Source organism: Frieseomelitta varia, unplaced genomic scaffold (genome assembly GCF_011392965.1).
Source record: "Frieseomelitta varia isolate USP_RPSP 00005682 unplaced genomic scaffold, Fvar_1.2 scaffold_778, whole genome shotgun sequence".
NCBI lineage: Eukaryota > Metazoa > Arthropoda > Insecta > Hymenoptera > Apidae > Frieseomelitta > Frieseomelitta varia.
The window spans coordinates 284,716-308,056 of record NW_025110565.1 but is presented as its reverse complement, the minus strand read 5'-3'; the positions used below and the strand labels follow the sequence as shown (position 1 = coordinate 308,056).

Sequence of the window (23,341 nt, the reverse complement as noted above, 5' to 3'; positions counted from 1 at the left end):
AGCCTCGAGTAATACCGATCATCTCGAGACGATTTCCGTCAATTTACAACCAGCTTTCCCCCTCCTTCTTTCCGCCGCGTTTCACGTTCACCGCTCGTTTCACGTTGGCCGACGATCGACGCTCCACGAGGTACTTTCCTTCGAAGGCTACGTTCATACGCTTACACCGTAATCGGCTTATTTTGCACAAAAAGTACATTAGGAACAATTACGCGCATGACTACGGCTACGTGATTAGAGGCACGGTTCCGTGCACTAATACTGCTTCTGACTGTGAGAACCGAACAGACTTTCGGTCCCTCGCAAAAAAAAAAAAAAAAAAAAAAAAACGGAAACAAGCCTTTCATCCTCCTCTACAACAATTACCCACGCTCGTCGTGAAATCACGAATTCATCTCGAGTCGAGAAATCGCGTACGTAACGTCGATCGATGATCGTCATCCTCGCCGAAACGAGCGATTCGCGATAAGGGGACGTTTTTATAGCCTCGTCGAGTCGCAGCGATCGCAGACCGCGATTCGAAAAGCTGAAACATCCCCGGGGAAGTGCAAAGCGCGTGTCGTGGCCGACCGTTTTCCTCTCGACCGAGTAACGTATGCTCGAGGGCCGTTATCAGTCGCGGTTAACCTCACACGCGGCTAATCGTCGACCAAAGAACTAACGAAGGCCAATTAGAAAGAGTAACGCCGTCGTAATTGCCGGCGAACACGCTTTCCGGACGATCGACTCGGTGATTATGCACGATTCATCCTCTCGGTCTATCGAGACACTTTCGGATATCTTTTCTCGCTTGGTCAGCTCCTTCGATCGTGCTGTTCGCATCGATTCGTAACTATTTTACTAAAACGTTTGCACGTCTCTCAACAGGATGTTCGTCTTCTCCGCGCTTTGTTTCTTACTTCTCAAAGAAGAGAGACTAGTATCAAACTAGAAATTCTTAATATTTTATCCAATAGTCTTTCTCGCTTCGTCAACTTTTTTTCTTCTGAGCGATCGTGCTGTTAAAATGCTGTCGATCTGTAATTTTTTCACGCTCAATTTCACGCGCCCCTTGACAGAATATTAACTCTTTCTCAAATTTTCTTTTACAAAAACGAGGAAATCGAAATTTCTTTCCAAACATTAGGAAATATTATTTTTTATATATTTATATATTTATATATATATAAAATTTTAATATTATTATATATTTATATAATTATTTTAATATTATTATATATTTATATATATATATAAAATTTTAATATTATTAAAATTTTTCTCCCACCTGGTCAGCTTTTTTCTTCTCTGATTGATTAGAAAAATCATGCTCATTAAAACACTCTCGATTCGTAATTGTTTTGCGCACCCTCCAACCCTTTTATTCGCACATTGTTTTCTCTTGCCATTTTTACTCCCAAAGGGGGACGAGTATCGAGAGATACATACGCGACGACGTCGAAATAGAATTTCTAATATTCCGGGGGAGGGAAAGCATGGTTGTCGACGCGAGCAGCTATTTTGCACAGCCGTTTCACGCGCATATCTAATCTCGCGGGAGTAATTGTCGGTACATGCGCCGTTGTCCACCTTGCACGTTCAATCCAATAAAGAATTAATGAAAGCCAATTAAGAGGAGTAACGCCAATGTAATTGCCGTCGGGCACGCTCGCGCCATTCGCTCCGGCTCCGACAATTTTCCACGATCAATCGTAGATCCTTTATTTTTTATGCGCATCCGCGCCTCTATTATTTCCTATACGATGGAGCGCACACGATAAAAATTCTAACTAATCGAAAATCAAACTCGCGTTTCCACCGACAGCTTCTATCTTCGCATCTTGCATTCGATTCCTGCAACTTGTCAGGTATAATTTTACCATGCGAGATTGGAACGGATCATATTTCTATGAGTGCAATTAAAAGAGAGCCGTTTCCATTCGCCAAGTGTCGTAACGAGCTCATCGTTCTATTCGATATGTTGCGTGCATTTCAAACTCTTTCAACTCTCGAACGAAACCTCGGGCTATAATCTTTTGATCTTCTGTCGATTAATGAACGCAGACTCTGTTCATAATGGAGATTTAATTTCTCGTTAAACGGTTTAAAAATATAACATCGTGGACGTTGTTATTTGCAGTGAGGAGCAAAATTGAACGTGCATTGTATTTTGTCGAATTTCTTTTTTATTTACAATATGTAGAATATAAGGGAAGTAAAATATATAGCATTGGTTTACCAAAAAAAAATTTCACGATCGTCTTATCATCACTGTTTCATATGAAATGGAGTGAATTTTGTACCATAACTAATTTTGATGAAGAATTGTCTATAGTTTGAATTGTTACAATCTCATATAACAATCTTAGTCTTAATTTAGAACGCAAAGCTTTTATTTTGATTGTTTTGTTTTAGTTCAATAAAATTGCTACAAAGGAAAAAGGGAAAAATCTTGCAATAAGTCAGTCTACAAGGAAAACTTCAACTTGCAAGACTATGAATTTAAATATAAAAAAAAGTTTTGATTGCCTTGTTTTAGTTCAATAAAATTGCTACAAAGAAAAAAAGGAAAAATCTTGCAATAAGTCATTCTACAAGGAAAACTTCAACTTGCAAGACTATGAATTTAGAAATAAAAAAAAGTTTTGATTGCCTTGTTTTAGTTCAATAAAATTGCTACAAAGAAAAAAAGGAAAAATCTTGCAATAAGTCATTCTACAAGGAAAACTTCAACTTGCAAGACTATGAATTTAGAAATAAAAAAAAGTTTTGATTGCCTTGTTTTAGTTCAATAAAATTGCTACAAAGAAAAAAAGGAAAAATCTTGCAATAAGTCATTCTACAAGGAAAACTTCAACTTGCAAGACTATGAATTTAGATATAAAGAAAAAGAAACTTTCATGTTTTAAAAAAATTTAAATTTTTGCTTAGAATATCTTTTAGGAAGAAACAAACTCACGCTTCACGTTTCAAAACGAGACCAACTATTATAGATTGTCACATGACATTCCTTTACTAATTGTAAATTATGGCTGTTTAAAGCATTGATAGTCATCGCGTGTTCAGCATATACGTACAATTAGACTACAAATCCAAATTCTTGAGGGCATAATTACAAAAAAATAAAACCTAGATAGAAAAAACTGTTTTGCTAGCTAAATATTACAGAAAGCGCTTTGCATATTTTATATATTCTTTTGTCACTACACTAACAATTTGTACACTTCGAAATTTCCTAATGCATGCATACAAATCCGCAATCCACGTACAAGATGATAGAAAACGCCTAACCTAAACCAAGAAACTGTAATTAAAATAAAACTTACACCTAGTCGAATGACAACTCTGAACATCACAATGTACAATAGCTTTAAAACCCTAAGACCCTTTGCGTCTTCCACTATAATCTGTAAACTATAATCACAGAGAAAATTCTTTTCCGCGACGTAAATAAACAAATGAAACAAATGCACAAACACGGTGCAGTCTGCTAATAAGGAGTCGACAATCTTAAGCTAGATAGCCTTAAAGTGAAAAAAACGCGTGAAAAGTCACGCGAAATAGAGGGAGATTCTTCGGGCGCGTGTATGAATCGGCTTCTAATCGGCTTACGAGGCCGATATTCGTTTTCTGGCACCTCATTGTTGACGTTTTGGCCGGAAGGAGGCTAGCCAGTTTCACGCTCTAGCAACGGGGCCGACTTTTCGCGCGCGACTAATCCGAGAACCGGAAATGATTGGCAACCGTTTAGATCTCGGGCGCGGATTAGGAATTCTATGAGAGGGCCACGTAGCCGGCGAGACGAATGGCGACTTTTGACTTCTTCGTTCCTCCTTTCTTAATTTTTCTCTTTCTTTTTCTTGTTCGTTTTCGCGCCCCGTACGAGAGAGAGAGCACACCCTGACAACAACGGAGAGAACCGGCTGTCACCTTTACTGACGAGACTATCTGGCCAGGATTAATCCGTGCCCCGAATAATCGAGGGCCGGAGTCGCCTTTTTATAGAAACGTCAAAGGGTGTCGCCGTGAACATCGTTCCGAACGGGCTTGAAAATTTTTCGGCGGAACCGAAAGGGAGAAGGGTAGCTGAGAATCTTGACAAAAGTCGATCTTCGACGATCCGGATCGAGATGAGTTCACCCTTTGAACGTTTAATCCTCGGCTAGAGTGTCGTACAGATGGTTTTGTAATCGGTAACAAACTCACTGATCTACTTAAACATTCTAATCAATAATAAAACAACTGACACGGTTGTTAGACGACACGTATTGAATAAATATATTAACCCCTTGCGCTCGAACGTCGAGAATCTTTTTGTTCCAAAATTATAGTATTTTCTCAGTTTTAAGTATACTTAAGTGCAAACAAAATAGGAAAAACGTATAATAAATTTATTGCTTCTCAATTATTTCTATCCAGTGATATCGTGTCCGACGAGTTCAAGAAGAAAGCGACGAATTATTTATATACGGCTCGGTCACTCGTTATGGTCCGCAATCCAGTTGCCAGCGCCATGTGGTTGAAAACTCTTCGACTTTTGGTCGTTTTAAACGACCCAACGGATTAATTGCGGGACCGATAGAATGTAAATATAATGGAACTCTGTTTATTCGGTCGAAGTTCCGCTGATTGAATCCGCTTATCTGAATGGAGGCAGAATTAGTGGACTCCTGTTACGTGAACTGCAATTACATAAACTGTTCGTATAAACGGAGTTTTGCTGTAAACATTGGAGAGCCTGGGAGATTAAGAAGAACTACAATCTTAAAGTAGAATTTCTTGGAAGTGTCAGACATGCCTTTGGCCGGATGCGTTCAAAACTACTTCTAAATGTTTTACAACTGTCGTGTTCTTCTAAACACTGGATACTTATGCGACTATCGGAAATTTAAAAATACACGTAGATTTCCAAAGCGTAGAGTTTCGTTTTTTAATGGACGAAACGAATCTTTGCCTAACGCGTCACTTTCTTGGAGATACTCATAAAAATATAAATTTGCATAAACATCAACTGTCGTGCAAAATTTCATCCGTAACGCAAGTAGGTTTCTCAGATATATCATTATTTGCGTGGCATTATTCTGTCATAATCACCAACTTTGATCTTAATAAACTAAATTAATTTATTGCTTATTAGAGCTATGCTACAACGTTTCAAGAAACACCCTAACAAAATACAAATTTTATAAAACAAAAAAAAAAAAGAGTTACAAGTAACTTAATGCGAAAAAAAAGAAACGATTTTTCAAAGTAAAGACAGCAGACGGAGGGACGAACTGTCAGAATTCCTAAACATTCGTTCGCGGCGCTCGAGTAACAGTGAGCTACATTGCTGTCGTTGGGATTCGCGCGGTTGGTTTTCAACGTTCTCCTAACGAGATTCGGGATCGGAAATCCTCTTAAACAACGCTCGTTCCAGCGTTGACAGTGCTGACCTCGCTTTGCGCTCCCCTTAAAGAGGCTAAATTCCTCGTTGTTTATTGTACTGACTGAAAGCGAGGCGATCGTCCAGACGATAGCAGCCTGCTAAGTAAATCATCCATTGGACTCGTGGAAAGAAGCGTCGCGAGGCGTACAGGGGTGCAGCAGAGGCACCGTCGCGTCATGGTGGCTCGTTCGAATCGTTGATCGGCCACGGAAGGTAAAGACGAACGATCGTAACGACTTCGAGGAACGTCGTTGTGCGCGACGAACATCTCGCCAACTTAATCGGGAAAGTCGGATCGTATTGTTTCAAACGGGCTGTCTCGCGAACGCAGCAACATAATTAATCACGTTCGCTTAATCTAGGATCGGCCACTTTGCAAACACCCGGAGAGGCTTTCCACGTGTAACGAATTAACCGTATCGATAATCTGCTCCGATTACGCGTATTGCCTCGCGCCGTAAAAACAAAACAAAAAAAAAAAAAAAAATCTCCATAATCCCACGGAGAAATCGCTAAACGGTGTGCGCTGCCTCTTTCTTCGCTCTGCAAGATCTCTAACGACCTCGTCCGATTATTTTCGGTTGCTCGATCCTCTAATGGGGTTGTTATTAACCCAATAACGAGGAGCCACGATTCTCGTGTGGAACCTCGCTGGGAAAAAAAACTCCCCACGTTCGTCGACGTCACCGCGGTTAATTGCCACCGGAATCGCCAAAATTTCCTTCCACATATTACGCCCGATGCAGCCGCAATTAACGCGCGGCCAAAGTCACGAAGGAGGACGCTCACTCGCACACACACACACCGTTCATCACCGACCACCACGTAAGTACAGGGGGAGTGGACACGTGTAAGTACACCCGACTACCCCTAGAGCAACGTCGAGGACTGCTAGGAGGCCACTTGGGCGAGTCGCTAACACGACTTTCGCGTGACCGGGAGGCCGGCCTTGACGTCAGGAGGACCGAGTTTCGGTGTGGCTGCCATGTCGGCCACCAACTTTCGATCACTCTACTTTACCACCCCTCTCGAATTTTCTCACCTCTGCCTCCCCGCGAACATTACCGCCTCTTCGCTTGAAATCTTCGAACATTAACCGCTTGGCGGTGGAAATGACGATTTCCAAAATTGTAATATGTTTCCTCAGTTTTAAATAAAACAAAATTGGCAAAACAAATAATAAATTTGTCACTTTGTCGACGATTTCTCGATCCGGCGATATCACACCGACGAGTTCGGAGAGAAAGCAGCGACGAATCATTGTATACGGTTTGGTCGCTCGTTATGGTCCGCGATCGGTTGCCAGCGCAGATCCTCGTCGCGACAAATGAACACTCGCGAGTTTCACGCGAAGATCGAGCCTCGATTTGTCGATACAGGTAAATACAGGATTTGAAGTTGAGACAAGCCTCGACTACATTCCCCGTCGGTCACTCGCGATTAGGGTAAGCTCACTCGTTCCTCTAGACTTGCATCCCCCTCTCCCCCGTTTCACCCTCCATCTTGTTTCCAGGCGTTTCCACCTCGTCCACGAACCACCCCTCGTCGGAAGTGATGTTTCTCTCGCCATCGAATTAATTTCCTTCCCTCCCCTCTCTCGAAAAGGGGTTGCGTCCGAGAATTCTTCGGCCGACGGGCTCGGCGACATTCGAAGCGACGCTCGTCCGTAACGTGCGAGAGAGAGAGAGAGAGAAACGAAGAAAAATACTCGTGCGGTCGAGGGAAACTGCGTAAAACTTCTCCGGTGTCCCAACTAATTACTTCGGAACGATCGCATGGTACAGTAGTCGTATTCCTATTCACCGGCCACGCGGAATGCGCCGATGAAATTCGAGAAACGCGCTCGTTACTCACCCCGCGGAAACCTTAGGCTCGCATAATTCGATCTGACAGTAACTCCCGATTGCATTTTTCCCTATAATGTTTCCAACGCTGCGACAGATCGTTGTACAAGCCGACACTCGACACCTCCCTGTCCTTATTCCGTGAGCCGAGATCCCTTTAAAAACGGCCGCGAGACTTCGCGATGACAAAATTGACACGTCCACGGAGGATTATTAGATATTAGTTCCCTCTCGTGATCCCCGGGTGGGGGAAAAAAGAAAAACAAATCGTTTCCCAAATCCGACGTATCGTACATTGACGATTAATCAACGATAAATAATTAAGAAATCACGCCGCTAATTCGACACCGTCCGACTGATTCGTCGTAGTTTGTTTTTGAAATTCTCACCCCTGGCTCTGTGTTTGTTCCCCGGGGTGACTGCAAATAGAGTGGGCAGGCAATAAAACGTTAACCCTATAACATTGTCCCCTGTGTTCTCGAGCCCCAAAGGTGGCGACACGGTAACACAATACAGAGAGAGAGAGAGAGAGAGAGAGAGAGAGAGAGAGAGAAAGAGAGAGGAGGGGTTAGACTCTACCCCCGTACATAACACGAGAGAGGGTGCGTACACGATGAGCTAAGAAAGGCCACCGTACCAACTGGGGGTGCGACTGGAATCGGGAAAAATAAATTCCTACGTGTTCCCTGGATTTCTCTGTTCAATCTCTACGAATATATATCTCGTTTGTAATCTGTTAATTCTGAATGATTATATTCCTGTGATCTGGTTTCGTTTTGTCTTTTTTTTTTTTTTTTTTTGTTAATTATCGCGACTGAATCACTGGACTATGGGGATATTCGTATAATTTTATATTGTGTTGTTTTCTGGTACGTGCGAAGTACATCGTTCGTCGTTCATCTGACGTTTCGTTTTCGAAATAGTCGAGTCTGAAGATTTATTAAGTGCTAAGGCAATTTATTCAATGTCTATTTTCTTGAGAATGAAGCTTTAAATTGAAAAGATTTTATTCTACATCTTTGATTTATTTTTTCATGGAGATTCATTCCCCTCTTGTACTTTTCACATACTACAGAACATCCTGTGCATAATACGCTATATATTATTTAAGCATTCATTGACATATCTATACGCATACCGAATGTTAGAAATAAAATTTGACAAAATTAAGTGCTTTACCTCTATTCACGTATATTCCTTAAAGTTGTTCAAATTTGATGTGTTTGATCGGCAAACTTCTGAAATTTAAATCAGTATTTATATTAGTAACGATTAAAAGTCATAAAAATAGTGTGAGATATTGGTAAACACATTCTATTACAAGAGAAATAAAATGCAATATACAACAGATTCGCGCATCGAAGACAATTAACTCCTTAAGCGTTTTATTTTACTTTAAGAATGTGCACTGGTGAATTATTTCTAGGCGATGACGAGTATACTCGATGAAAACACAGTAAATGCACACTTGCTGTATGCATTTTTTTGGCATTTGAAAAATTTTTAATTTAATTGATATTTACGGTATTTACAGAACTTGGCATTTCATTTTTTGAAAATTATTCCATAAAAATAGCATCGTTAAAAATTCAAAATGTGGAGAAAAGAACTTGAATTTTCATCAGTTCACAAACAGAAGTAAAAAAATCAAATATCTGCAAAATTAAAATAATTAAAGATAAATTTAAATTTATGTCTTTGCATTGTGTCGATTTTCAGTCAGTTTGCCCCGAACAATCCCCGTTCTTACTTTCAAGTGCATATTTCCTTCGTTTGTTTCGTTGCCTTGAAATATTGTTAAATGTGCTCAAATTACAAATATACACTTTCACCTAAATTTTACAATAAACGGCAAAAGCGAATTTTTGTCTACACGACGAGCATTTCTCTTCCATTTTCCATCTTCCTTAAAGGGCCAACTAAATAAACCGAAATCTACGTAGAAAATCAATTTCGTGCTTTTGCACGTCGTTTGCGATCATCCTCGGCTCTCCAAACTTCCCGTAAATACACAACAATCCTCCTTTAATCAACGAAATGGAACAAGCAACGAGAAACGGCGACTCAACCGCGCGAGATCGCTTTCCGCGGTTGGCAGAAACTCGGCGGAGTTTTCACGAGTTAATCTGGACAGATCGTGCAGGCAGCGATAATAAAAGTTTCGCAAACCGTTGCGCCGTTGTTGCTTTACGACCGGCGCGGAGATAGTTGGGAAAGAAAGACGAGGAACGAAAGCGGAGGAAAGTGGGTGTACATGGGGTGTGGCGGCACAGAAGGGGTACTTTGTGTCCATTGTGCCGCCGCGCCGGTAGCGACGATTTTCGTTTGTTTATTGCTTTATTTATCCGCGGTTAACTAGTCCGCAAGTGTGCGTTATTTTTTTCTTTTTTTTTTTTACCCGCAAAGCTGGCGCAATGCCGTTAACATTCGCGGAATGTAGATGCAAAACCACACGTAACAGAGGCTGCGATCGTCGCTTTTCGACACACTTTGTTTCTAACGCGGTTTTCGTTTTAACAACGATCATGCGTAACATAAAATGCTCGAGATTTCTGATCAATTTTAATCGACTGTGATTTTACATTTCTTTAAACGCAATGGAGGCTAAACGGGAAATTTACTATCGTTGGTAAATGCTGGAACGAGTATTTTCGATTTCACATGAATCGAAGCGAAAATTTGTCTAGTTGAGCGTATTGAAAGTTTATTTCCTTGAAAGTGACACCTCGAATGAAAATAAGTCTCGTTCTGTTTTTGGAATTATTTCCTTTTCGTGTAGAATTACCTGTATTTTGCGAATATTCTTAACATTTAAGCGTATAAAAATCTAGTCGTCTCTCAAGCTCGAACATAAATTTCTATTTTACTTACTCACTTTTTGTTTCTGATCTGACCTCTAGTACTCTCGTCTCACTATTAAAGTTTCGCAATATTTTACTATAACAATTTAATAAATATTCCATAATAACCTGTTTAATACATTTTTATCAACTTCAATATCAAGGTTGAACGATTGTCTTTTAATTTGTCACAAGAATTAAACATAACTATCGAAGTAGTCAAAGTGAGTGATTCTTAGTTTCTCAGAGAAATCTGACAGATTCACAACGGTGCATTTTTGGAGATTTAAATGATTCTTCGTCAAATAATGTCTAGTGGTACATGCTGAAAATGAATGTACACGTGAAAATAAATCGAAAAGAAAGAGCAAAATTGTTTTCGCTCAAAGTCGAGTATAATTAAATTTCGTAACTGGACAAGCACGAACAATCAACACACGGATATTCCATGTACAAAGATAAGTGAAAAATGTAGAATAAGATTCTCAAAGAAACAGACCTTGAATTGCCCTAATACACTACTTGATAAATTTTCAAACTCGACTTTCTCGAAGGTGAATCATCTTACAAAAAAATTTCATTCTTCGTTTCTTGTTTATTATTGCGCGTAGAATAATTTTTTAGACTTAATTCTAAACTAAATTCAAATATACTCAATTCTCAGACTCGATCTTCTCAAAAAACGAAGGCTCTGACGACAAAATTTTGTTCCTCTTCTTCAACTTACTTCCCCATGACAAATCCACCTCCATTCTTTTTAATTTATCTGATATAAATTTCACAGTTTGATCACCCGTAGTGCTACAATATAAATACCCACGTAACAATTTTCAATCGCCGTAAATTAATATAATCCAACAAAATAACCATCGGCGTCAAGAACAACGAAAAATCTCTAGTCGCAGAATTTCACTTATTATCAAAAATCCTCGCGGCAGATTGATTCAACAGATCGGTGAAGAACACGCGTGGTTGCTCAGCCAAGGTACGACGTAATCACTCGTCCGGGTATGTTCGTTCCGCCGTAATCGTCTGTACATCCTGCAGGTGTCGCGTTTCGTCGTAAAACGGGGAAGGCAACGTTTTCGCGTGGACTTGACCGAAGACGATACCCGGTTGCTGATGTGGACGCAGCCGTGCTGGCACTAATTGCCCCAGCGAATAATTGCTCGATAAACATCCTGTTAATCTCACTTTTACGTTCCCCCGTACAACATTGTAGCACGCGAGGGCCTCGTTTCTCCCTCTCTCTCTCTCTCTCTCTCTCTCTTCTTTCCGCGCGCGAAGCACGACAATTTCCATTTGCGCGTACACGCCCGCGTATCCGGTACGTTTTTCTTTTTTTTTTTATGTCAATGTGGCGACGTGATTGCTCGTGCAAGCGGAATTCGAACGAGGGACAATCTTTGTCGCGTTGCGAGCCAAAGCCTCTGGTCTTTTTCTGGTTGTGTTTCTTCCCGACAACCTGATCGATCGACTTCGAAGTCTATGGGAAATATATCACGAAACAATCCGGAGAGTTGTTTTTTATTTTTTTCCGACAGCTCTGGTCTCAAACTTCAACGAGCAGAACAATAAAGTTTATGGAGAGGCGAGACAAGATATATGGTGTTTGTTGAGAAGTCGCGAGGAAGAAGACGGCGCGCCGGAGGAAAAAAGTGGATCAAAACTCGGAGCATCTTGTAACAGCGGAAAGAGAGTTGGCGGAAAAGTCAAAAGAATACTGTCACCGGGGAAACGAAGAAAAATGAGTGCCCCGGAGAATGGCCCCGGCGTATAACTCGCGGGCAAGAAGGAGTATCCCTTCATTTCTCATCGAATTAAACCGACGGTTGATCAGAGGAGAAGAAGAAAGAGAAATAAAAAGAGCCGCGAGAGAGAGAGACATCTTTCAACGTCCGCGATCGGACGACGACGTTGCTCGTTTACGTTCGCCTCGATCGATCGAGGATCGCCGAGTATCCCGTTTTTACGAATCCCCTTCGAGAGCATCGGCTCCCATTACCCGTTTTCGGGGCCAAAGTGAAACGTACAAAGCGGCGAACAAGGCTGAACGGGCGCACACGCTCGAAGCTTCCAAAGCTAGGTGGTTGCTGTGGGAGTAAGCGGCGGAAGAAACGTGGAAAGAGTATTTTTACAGACGAAGGGGATATGAGAGGAGACGAAAGAGAGGACGAGCTGCGTGTTTTCGCGATAGTTCTCCAGTTACTTCAAGCTCCTTGCAGCCAAGAGGGGGAGGGAAGGGAGGTGGAAAAGTTGCAACATCTCCGGAAGTGTCTAAAAAAAGAGAACCGCGTTGGTTGAGACCCGGAGCTCTAACTGTATCACATAGTAAATTTAGTTTTCCAACCTCCGTTTTACCGTCTCTTCTCTCTCTCTCTCTCTCTCTCTCTCTCCTTCAACCTCGAGGCTGCACGAGTCACTGCGATGAAATTCCTCCTCAGCGAGCTTCCCTCCTGAGAGATCGTCAGCCATCTTTCCCAACATGGCGGACCTCGACAGTCCCGGATCCGTTCGAGCGAATCTGGCCGATCAAACGGAGGCTAAGAGCCACGCTTTCGTTCGAGTTAACTCAATCCGCTACTTCTCTCTACCATCCCGATTCCATCCCAACCACCCCCGCCCCTTCTTCTTCTTGTCCTTCTCGCGCCTGCACTTCTGCCCACCCCTCTTTCTCCTTTTCGTCTCTCCACCCTGCCCCTCCCGTCAGTCGTGTTTCTTCCGCGCCACCCACGACCGTTCCAATCGATGAGCTCGCGACAACGGGTCCTTCAAATACTTTTCCGAAGCCCGCAGAGTGTCCTCCCCCGTGGGGGATGCAGCCCTCGCGGGATTTCCATCGAACTTGACTTCGAACAGGATGGATCCTGCGAGTTTACCGGGCAACGATATCCTGTCTTTCATCCACGATTCCGAACGAATCAATTTCCAATCGCGTTCGTCGAGCATCGTGATTCGGATTTCTCGCGTTTCTCTCGGGCCGGGTTTCCCCGCAGAAAATCGAGAGAGGGAAATTGCCGTCTCTCGGACGATGAGAAAAATAAAGGAGCAGCGTTAACGAGATTCGAGGGAGAGATGAATCGAGTGGGGAGAAAGAGAGAGAGAGAGAGAGAGACGGGGATGTTGCGTGGCTGGCGTCAGATTTGATCCGGGAAACGAGCGCGCGAGCGTGTGTGTGTGTGTGTTCGTGTGTGTGTGTATGCGTGGAGAAGCGCAACTTGCCGACGAGAGTATCGGGTGTAATCGGTTTCCTCGGGGAATCCCACCCTCTCCGTGGGTGCTGGCGAACCGGGGGGATAATTTGCGGCGTCTCGACGCGGCTGCGTGGTCCAATCCGCGATACCAGCCAATCGGCTCACGGCTGCGCGGACTCGAACGGAGAACAAAAGGATCTCTGCCGATAGAGAGGAGAGGCGGCCGTGATCGCCATGCAGGGGACCAGCAAAAACGGCCAGCTACGTATATACGGAGCGCGCCACCGCATCGATTACTTCCCCTACGGGAAGCTTCTAATAAAGCGACTCTCTTCGGACTCCGACTTGACAACGTCTCTCTTCGCCCTTCGACAATCGTATATCATCTCGGCGTTTAACTCTTCCGCGATATGGACTCATCTTCGATCATCACGTGTAATTAGTTGGGCTCGTCAGGTTTAAATCGCAAGATCTTTTGCGTATGTGCTCGATTCGACGATTTCTCCGAAGAGTTCGTAAACTCGCTGTTTATTAGGGATTACTAATTAACTTGAAGAAGTTTACGATAAACTAGATTTCGAAACGAGACGTCTGAATGATCGCATGGTTAAATTGTGAGAAACGATGTTTTTAATCGTCATTTTGCAGCTGGGCAGCAACTTCTGGGAATAACACGTGAATTATTCCGTTTGCTCGATTCTGAACCGGAAATGTCTCATTATCTTCAAATTGTTATTTCGCATTGTCGTTCGTGTAATCGTCGCGAATTTTTTGCTCCGACTTCGAATCGAAATGAGAAGCAACTTCGTACGAAACAAAAGTACTTTTATATGATTAGACACTAAAAAACGTTATGTAAGAATAAAATCAATAAATAACACACACGGAACTATCGAAACTATCGTTTCATAGCATTAATATCAACAAATCATAAAAATATCGGCATTTTATATATGATCTCAGCATTATGATCCGGAATATTAATTCGAACAGAAGCATTAATATAGCATTAATATCAACAAATCATAAAAATATCGGTATTTTATATATAATCTTTGCATTATGATCCGGAACATTAATTCGAATAGAATTAATAATGATCAAATTTATAATTCAATTATTACTAGACGTGCACTTTTGATAATTTTTATAGTTATGCCATTAATATTTTAATTAATAAATATTAAAGTTAATATTTTTCAAATGTTACTAGTCGTGCACTTTTGATAATTCTTTTTATAGTTATGCCATTAATATTTTAATTAATCAATATTAAAATTAATATTTTTCAAATATTACTAGACGTGCACTTTTGATAATTCTTTTTATAGTTATGCCATTAATATTTTAATTAATTAATATTAAAGTTAATATTTTTCAATTATTACTAGACGTGCATTTTTGATAATTTTTTTTATAGTTATGCCATTAATATTTTAATTAATAAATATTAAAATTAATATTGATAATATTTTAATAAATATTAAATTAATTTTGATAATTTTTTTTATAGTTATGCCATTAATATTTTAATTAACAAATATTAAAATTAAAATTTTTCAAATATTATTAAACTTTTGATAATTTTTTTTATAGTTATGCCATTAATATTTTAATTAATAGATATTAAAATTAATATTAATAACATTTTAATAAATATTATATTAATTTTGATAATTTTTTTTATAGTTATGCCATTAATATTTTAATTAATCAATATTAAAATTAAAATTTTTCAAATATCACTAGACGTGCAATTTTGATAATTTTTTTTTTACAGTTATACCATTTACATGCCCTCTCCTTGTTTTCATCCTAACCAGCGAGACGATCCCCCCCCCTCGGAGTGCAAGAAATCGACGACGCAGGAAACGATACGCCCTCCCTCCCAGCTGAGATATACTCCTTTCACTGAATAAAATAGAGAACAATATCCGTGGCTAATAAATGAAACAACGTACCGCGATTCGACTCGCAGCGAAAACTTAACACTGTCCGGGATTTCAGGTGGCAAGGAGGACGATCCGAAGAGTTCCTCGTCCAGCACGCTCAGCTCCGCGCAGAGCAAGAAACAGCGAAAGGCGCGCACGGCTTTCACGGATCATCAGCTGCAAACACTGGAGAAGAGTTTCGAGCGGCAGAAGTACCTGAGCGTGCAAGACAGGATGGAGCTGGCGGCGAAGCTGCAGCTGACCGACACGCAAGTGAAGACGTGGTACCAGAACAGAAGGTAGGACGATCGCTCGCGAAACAATTAGCGAACTAGCTCGTTGACCGATGTTTTTTTTCTGAACGACGAATAAAATGAGGACGGAGTCTTCCTCGTTCGAAAAAACTCTGTCGTTTGATCCTCGAGCTTCTACCATTTTTACCATTTTCGTCATTATTGATAATTGCGCATTGTTTTTTCAAATAGTAAGAAAAGTAGGTAAACGATATCGTTTGACTACACGACGGTGAATAACAGTATTCTTCTTTGAGGATCGTACGTACGATGCTAAATAGGTTTGCCACTGAATGTAAATTGATTAATAATAAGCTGCTTCGCGTGATGATACGCTGCCCGGGAACAATTAGAGGATCGTTGCTACGAAAGATTCTACGGCAACGAGCGAACGAATATCTTGATAGACCGACGTGTTATTTGTGTAATACCGTAATCACCGGACATTGCGGATATTTATGCAAATTCGCGGTTTTTCTGAACGCGACTCGAGAGAAACAGGAGCTGAGCAGCGACTCGTTTCGCCTGTCATAACTAGACCGTGGATTTCTGTGCAGTTTTTTGGAAGACGCGGAGAAATTCGTGACAAAAAATATTCGCACACCTAGTTTTTCGACGATATCGTTTATGACACGTTGGCAAAATCTGTTTCAGACGGTTGCACAGTAGCAATATCCAGTAATGAATTATACTTGCGATAATGATACAAGAAACATAAAAATTCGAGAGTTAAATTTGTAATCCCAAAGCTTGATCTGTATTTAATGGCGGAATGTTGTTGGAAAAATTGCAAAATATCCTTTCGTGAGTATTGGAATGCTATTGAATCGATATCGTGCCATTATCATTAGGAAATGACGCTTGTCTTTAAACAACTGCAAATATTTTACATTTCAAATATGTGCTAGAGCTGGAAAAAAACTTCTCGTTTGATCCTCGAGTTTCTACCATTTTTACCATTTTTGTCATTATTGGTAATTGCTATTGTGCGCATTGTTTTTTCAAATAGTAAACTATTTATGGAAATAAATTTTGTTAATTTACCATTTGTTTTCACAAAAAGAAAATCAGGTCTGCCAATATTTCCAAAATAAATCGCGTATTGTAATATTTGTTATACAATATTTGTGTGTATTACAATATTCAGTAGGTGAAACGAATCTCCATTTAGGTCATTTTAAAACGTGACTGCTACGGTAATTATCGGTGATGGACGTTGCTTTTTAAAATAATTAAAGACAAGGTAAACTACATAAATTAAAATGTTTTTAATGTGAACGACGCGAATAGCTTAAACAAAATAAAAGATACTCGAGTAAGTTAAATTTTCCGATACAATATCACGACCCTTAAAGTCGTGAAATATATGAAATTCGTATGACAGTCAACGTGTTAATAAAGAAATTAATTTGCACTACGCTGCGTTCAATACTGCTTCGAAACATTCTGTATATCTCTGCATATTACATACGTGCAGTTTTACGTTGTTAACTTCCCCACAAATACGTGAAAAAATTCAGATTATAAAATTCAATACAACAATAATTTAAATTAAATATGAATATAATGTAGTAAATATAATAATTAAATAATCAAAATTAAATATAATACCTATAAATATATAATATAATATAATAATAATAATAATATAATTAATACCATTAATTATATTATTTTTATATTATATTATTATTAATAATTAATTATAACACCTATAAATATATAATATAATATAATAATAATAATAATATAATTAATATAATACCATTAATTATATTATTTTTATTATATTATATTATTAATAATTAATTAATATAATTAATATAATATTAATAATAAATTAATATAATTAAATATAATACCTATAAATAATATGATATAATATAAATGTTATAAATATATTACAAATATAATATAATATATAAATAATATATAAAATATAATATATAAATATAATAAAAACTTAAATTAAATCAAATACGTATCACGGAGACAATACGAATCACAAGCGACGCAATGTTTTTCAATCTCGGATCATGAAATGAAAGCAAACTGACAGAAACGGACGTTGTTGTTCCAACCATTTAATCAACTGCCGAGGTCCTGTTATCGTTCAACAAAGAAACGCGCGATTCACGGCCGCGTTCAGTACGCGGTAAATGAAAAAAAAAAAAGAAAAAGAAAAAGAAAAAGGATGAAAAGGAAAATGAAAAACAGAAAAAGAACCGCGGCAAACAATGGAGAATTGACTGTATAAAACGATGGAAACAGTGTGGTAAGAAGCTGGAGGAAGAAGGCGATCGATCAAGGGGGTCGTTCGACACATTCGTTTACTCCGTGCATGTCAATCGGAGGATGCTCCTCATCAAGGCATCCCCGGAATGAGTAGCGTAGCGGCGAGGCCTTTCGTGACAGCCCGTGTCGAATCCGTAAATGGAAATCGCGGCGGCCAACAAAGGCGCTGTTTACGTGGTTAAACGCAAAGATCATCCGGCCGTACGAACGTTCGTTCGCCGATATTTCGAAAGTCATGTAGCCACTTTCTGGCCGGCATCGCGGACGTCGTCGGTAATCGGTGGCAGCGTGAACCGATCCTTTGAAAAACTGCGACCCCTGGGAACTGCGATTTTTTGCCGCGCGAGCCACAGTGATACGTTTCGAACACTCGACGGAAGTGGAGTCCACTGTCTGAAACGTCGTCGACTGTCGCGAATGTCCTTGGTCAATCGAAGAAGACCAAAAAAAAAATGCTCGAAACGAGTAATTTAGCATTTTCTGTGAGTAGTGTTCAGCAGATCTATCAGTGTTACGCTTTTAGAGATTCGAGTGATTCTTGGAGAAAAATGTACAATTTTGTGTTTACTGTAACTTTTTTCCTCATTGCTTGCGCTCTGATTTCTCTGATACAATTTTTGACAATTTAGTCGTTGGTCCTAGTGTTAGAAAACGTGAATTTTGAACCAATTATGACGATCTTTATAATTTGAACGAATATAGAAGGGAATTACTTTCTGATTTTATACTGATTTATACGCTGCCATTGTCTATTTTATCATGAATTTTATTTAGATCAGAGTACGAAAAATCACAGATATTTAAAAATTTTGACGGCGAATATATCAATCAGTTATGTTTATTTATGCAAATGCACGTCTACTTATATGCAAATATTATAAAAAAAATACACATTTGCGAAAGAGTATTGAACAAAAATCCACAATCCGAGATTTTGTACAGGAATTGTTAAACTGATATTATACATATCAATCTTTATTTCTATATACGTCATTATCTACCAAATATAATTAACTTTGTGTAATCATTACAAATGTGATTAGTTTTCATTTCGTTGATACAATGATTTCTGAAGATTCAAATAAAAATGATTTTTTCGATATGGATTGCCTCAAACATCTCAGTATGAGATGTAAGATTTAAAAAAATATTTATTTACTCAAAATATAAATGAATGATTGATAAATTATAATTGATTGTTGTAAAACAAAATACAAATTTAATGCAAATACTAATTGATGTCGACTGATAACTACTGATAACACTTTTGGTTTTAATTTTATGCAAACAAATAATAAATTTCATTTTTTATAAAATAAAGATAATTATCAGATGCGTTACTTGCTCATTCATATCCCATTTTTTAAATTGTACCACATTAGAAAAATATATCACCTATCACAAGTAAATAAAAAGATATCAGTAAAAACAATAATATCGTTGTTATATTTTTAATTTGATTATTATCATTCAAAATAGTATAAAATTTCTTACAAATTCACGACATTTAACTTTATATAAAAGCATTCTAAACAGGTAAAAAAATTGCATGAAGAAAGGTATTGGGACAACTCACTATATAATTATCAACAAGTGTGTGTTGATAAGATGAAAAGTGTATTATCGTAAGTTGCTTTATTTTTGATAAAAAAAAAAAAATAAAATAATATCTAAGTTTACTCAAATTATTTTAGCTTCTCCTGGAAAACATATTTTCTTGATTTGTATTATTTTCTCTAAGTTTCACCCTTATGAACCTCTACAAACCCTATTAAACCCTTGTTAAAACTTGCGTACAAGCTTACTATTACAGTGCCTCACAGGCAGTTAATATTTATTATGTTCAACTAATTTCACTTTGTACAAGATGAGTTCTCTACTTTTGGAGTACTTCTACCAATCTGAGGAAAGGATACTCGAAACAAAAAGTTAATCAATACTTAGTCAGCAATAAATTACAACTTTCAAAACTACTTTTCAAACAATATTTATTTTCTGTCGAGTGAAAGGTGAAGGTTACATTCACTTCTTTAAATAGCACTATATTTTTGAAACTTCGTAGCATTGTAATCGATGCTGAGACAAACTACTATACCACGTCTTCGTGATGGCCTTGAATTCAGAAATTGTCACGAATCGTTCGCCACGATACGACTTACTATTAATTCAACAATACATGACATCAATGCGTCGCATTCACAATCAGTTCGAATATATACTTTCATTACCAAGTAGCTAAATTTAATTTTCAGTTGTGGCGTGTATGTTTTTCATTTTCCCTTCGACGTTACATATTGTCGAACGTTTCGTGACGATCTCTAATTTCAAGATCATCGCAAAGAGCGTTGTAGAGTATTATAGTTGCATTGCAACTTGAAGCAAAGTCACTTTACTCGACAAAATATTTTCTCGTTTCCAAAGTTATAATCTATTACTGACTTGTCACTCTTGTTCTGACGGTCAGAGAATAACAAAGACTCGCTAGCAAAAATTGAATGTCTGAAATATGTAAATAGAAGTGTGAAATAATACAGAAAGCAAAAATAAAAATTGAATGAACGAAAATTCTGGAACAAGTGTCACAGCTCCAAAGTATCTCCAAGTTAAAATGAATATTTGGAAATTTGAAGATTCAATAATTCAAGCAACCTCAGGATTTCGAGCAGTTCGAAAGTTTGAAAGTTTGAAAAGCTGTCGAAAATTTCAGAGTGTTGTTCAAACACGAATCCAAAATTCCAACCCAATGCAGCACATATTCTCGATATTGATAACGAAGGAAGCGACGAGGTTTAGAACTCGATTTTCGTATCTTCAGCGGTATCCTTTGTACTCGGACGGTGTTTTTTCACCGAGTCATCCAGTGGCGCCTGCAATTTCGTCCTGTCGATACGTGGCAACGTTCCATCTCTTCTCGATCACCACGCTCGTTAGTCACGAGGAACCGGATGTTTAAAATCTCACCGGGGGAAAATGGAATTCGTAGGCATCTCGCGGTACCTTCTTGAATTCGCTTCTAAAGCGTCGTGTCGGAGAGAAAGAAAAAAAAAAAAAAAAAAAAAAAAAACAAAACGCCTCGTTGAAACTTCCTTGAACCCTCTCAGAGTCTAACGGAATAATCTTCCTAGACTCTGACGACGTTCTCGACGGCGGAAGAATTTCTAATCAAAGCGCGCAGATTCAATTAGACTCTCGACGCTGCTTGCATTTTAATACGGAGCCATTGAAACATCCTTTAAGCGGCCATTCTTTCCCGGAGCTGCTCCATCCCCCCCTCCGAATATTCAAACACCTCCGAATTTATAGAAAAAAAAAAAACTGTGAATTTCAAAGTGTGCACGGTTTGACGGACAAAGGAATATTCAAAGGAGCCGTGAGAACCGCCTCTTGGCGCGCACGACTTTGGAAGAATCACTCAGGCCAGGGTTGAAAACAGCGTCGCAGCCTCCGCCTTTCGCTAAGAACGAAATTTCTCTCGAGTGACTTTCCGTCCTCGAAACGGCTTCACGCTAATTTCTCACCCCCGGTCGTTAGCGACGCTCTCGTACCTTAGCGTACCCTCTCCGGCAAGGGTGATTAGCTTCGAAACACCCACGACTCGTGACTGCGCGATTTCTCGGGCCGTTTAGTTTGTTAGAAGCCGGCCCCGATCGGGCTCAAAGAAAGCGAATCGTTAATGAGAATCTCTCGAGGTTCGTGACGAGGTTCGGACAAAAACGGCGGGTGGAGAGACAAGAGGGGGCAAAAGCCTTAGATTCTAAAACCGTGCCATTAGACTGTCAATTACGAGGCGAACCGAACGCCGTAATGACAGACGTCCAACTGTTGTCAGCCGCGAGTATTTCGGTGGCCTGCCCGATATCTAATTGCGGCCAAAGAACACAGGATCGTTTCCCATTTCGATTCTCTGAATGTGAATCAACTGGCCGCGTGTCACGCGTACTACCGTAAAGGACAATGACAAAAATGTTTGAGAGAAATATTTCTCATTGTTCAATAAAGTACAAAAACATGAAGTCTGATTCTTTATAGTTTTAGGAAACTGAAGCTGGTTTTTCTTTAACTTTTAAGATAAGGTTTCTTTCCTGGTTGACAAAAATTAAAACGCACGGAAACGAACCAGTACTGCGCCAGAATTTTTTCACAGTCAGCATTTGCAAGCTTTATCATACCTTAACACATTTGCTTTGACGATGGAACATTTGCCAAATTGTATGCAAGATACTGCTCTTCGCTGTAGAAGAAATCGTTTTTCAACATGATCGGGATCCGAAAAGGACTACCCAAGCATTTTCAATCTTAGATTAGCCTGCACAAAGACCCGACATAAACCCCATAGAGAATCTACGAGGTATATTGAAAAAAAAAAAAAAAATTCAGGACGCACATAAATCTCCTCCTAGCTCGCTAGTTGAACTACGTGTTCGTATTATAGAAATCAGTGGAATCAAATGCCACCTGATTTCTGCTCAAGACTGTTTGAAAGTGTTCCAAGAAGTATTAGAGCTATTATCAAAGCAAAGTCGCTTATGGACAAAATATTAAGGTATTATGATAAAGCTTGTAAATGAGAAAATTCTGGTGCAGAACTGATTCTGTGCGTTTTAATTTCTCCAACCAGGGAGAAACCTCATCTTAAAAGTTAAAAACCAGCTTCAGTTTAGATAGTAAAGTTTATTTCCATTGTTTGTACACACTTTATTTAAAAAATATTTTCCACAAAAATTGATGCAATTTTGCTACTTACTGTCCATCCGAACACCTGTGAATTTCTCGGTGAATCGCTGCCACTCGAGACTCATTCGCGGTTAACTTTCGTTTGATTGTACACACATGTGATACGTATTTAACGAAAAAGGGGGGGGGAGGGGGAGGGTTAATTAATCGAAAGAAGAAGAAGCACGATGATGATACGCGTGCCATGATTATCGCCGGTTCGGGATGAAAGAGCGGGCGAGGAGGGGCGCAAAAAACCCCGGGAAAATTAGTGACGCTTCTGTCAGCCGGGTTCTTAAGTGCCCGCTTAAAGTTTTGTTGCTCGGTGTGACTCGCGGCCGTAGTGACTCGGCGCCTTTTCGCGGAGGCGCCGACCACACCTCGGGCGCCACCTAGACGGTCCCCACGTCCCTTTTTCTCGGCTAAACTATCACCTTCGGCCTTCGATATGCGCGGCTTCTTCTCGTCTCTCCGTACGTTGGATAACCGCGACGAATCTCATCGGCAAAAGTAAACACACGACGGTGAACGGAGCGATTAACCAGTTTGAGCGAGTGACACGTAAACGACCCAAGCTAAGAAACGGGCGAATGAACGATGCTGGGCCGTCATCGAGTGATACTCGTGGCATTAGCCACGTTCTCTAATCGACACGAGAGCGTCGTGGAGCGGTGATTTTCTCGGTGGCGGGCGGTCAGTCAGTTTCCGCGAAATCGATCGGGTCGGGCAGCTCGTCGGTTAAATTGCCTCGTCGAGCAGACCGATAAACGAGGTACGCTCGCCAGTTTTTCTCCGGCCGCATGCCGGCCATACGCAACTTGGTT

General features: G+C 39.7%; 1 protein-coding gene across 1 annotated transcript in view; it reads left to right on the top strand.

Annotated features, from left to right (window-relative positions):
- Window positions 1-23,341, top strand: part of LOC122535826 (homeobox protein B-H2) — a 41,140-nt gene that overhangs the window by 5,202 nt on the left and 12,597 nt on the right. Inside the window, exon 3 of the mRNA XM_043667660.1 lies at window positions 15,293-15,515. Coding sequence (XP_043523595.1) covers window positions 15,293-15,515 — 223 coding nt within the window. The remainder of the gene's footprint in view (window positions 1-15,292; window positions 15,516-23,341) is intronic.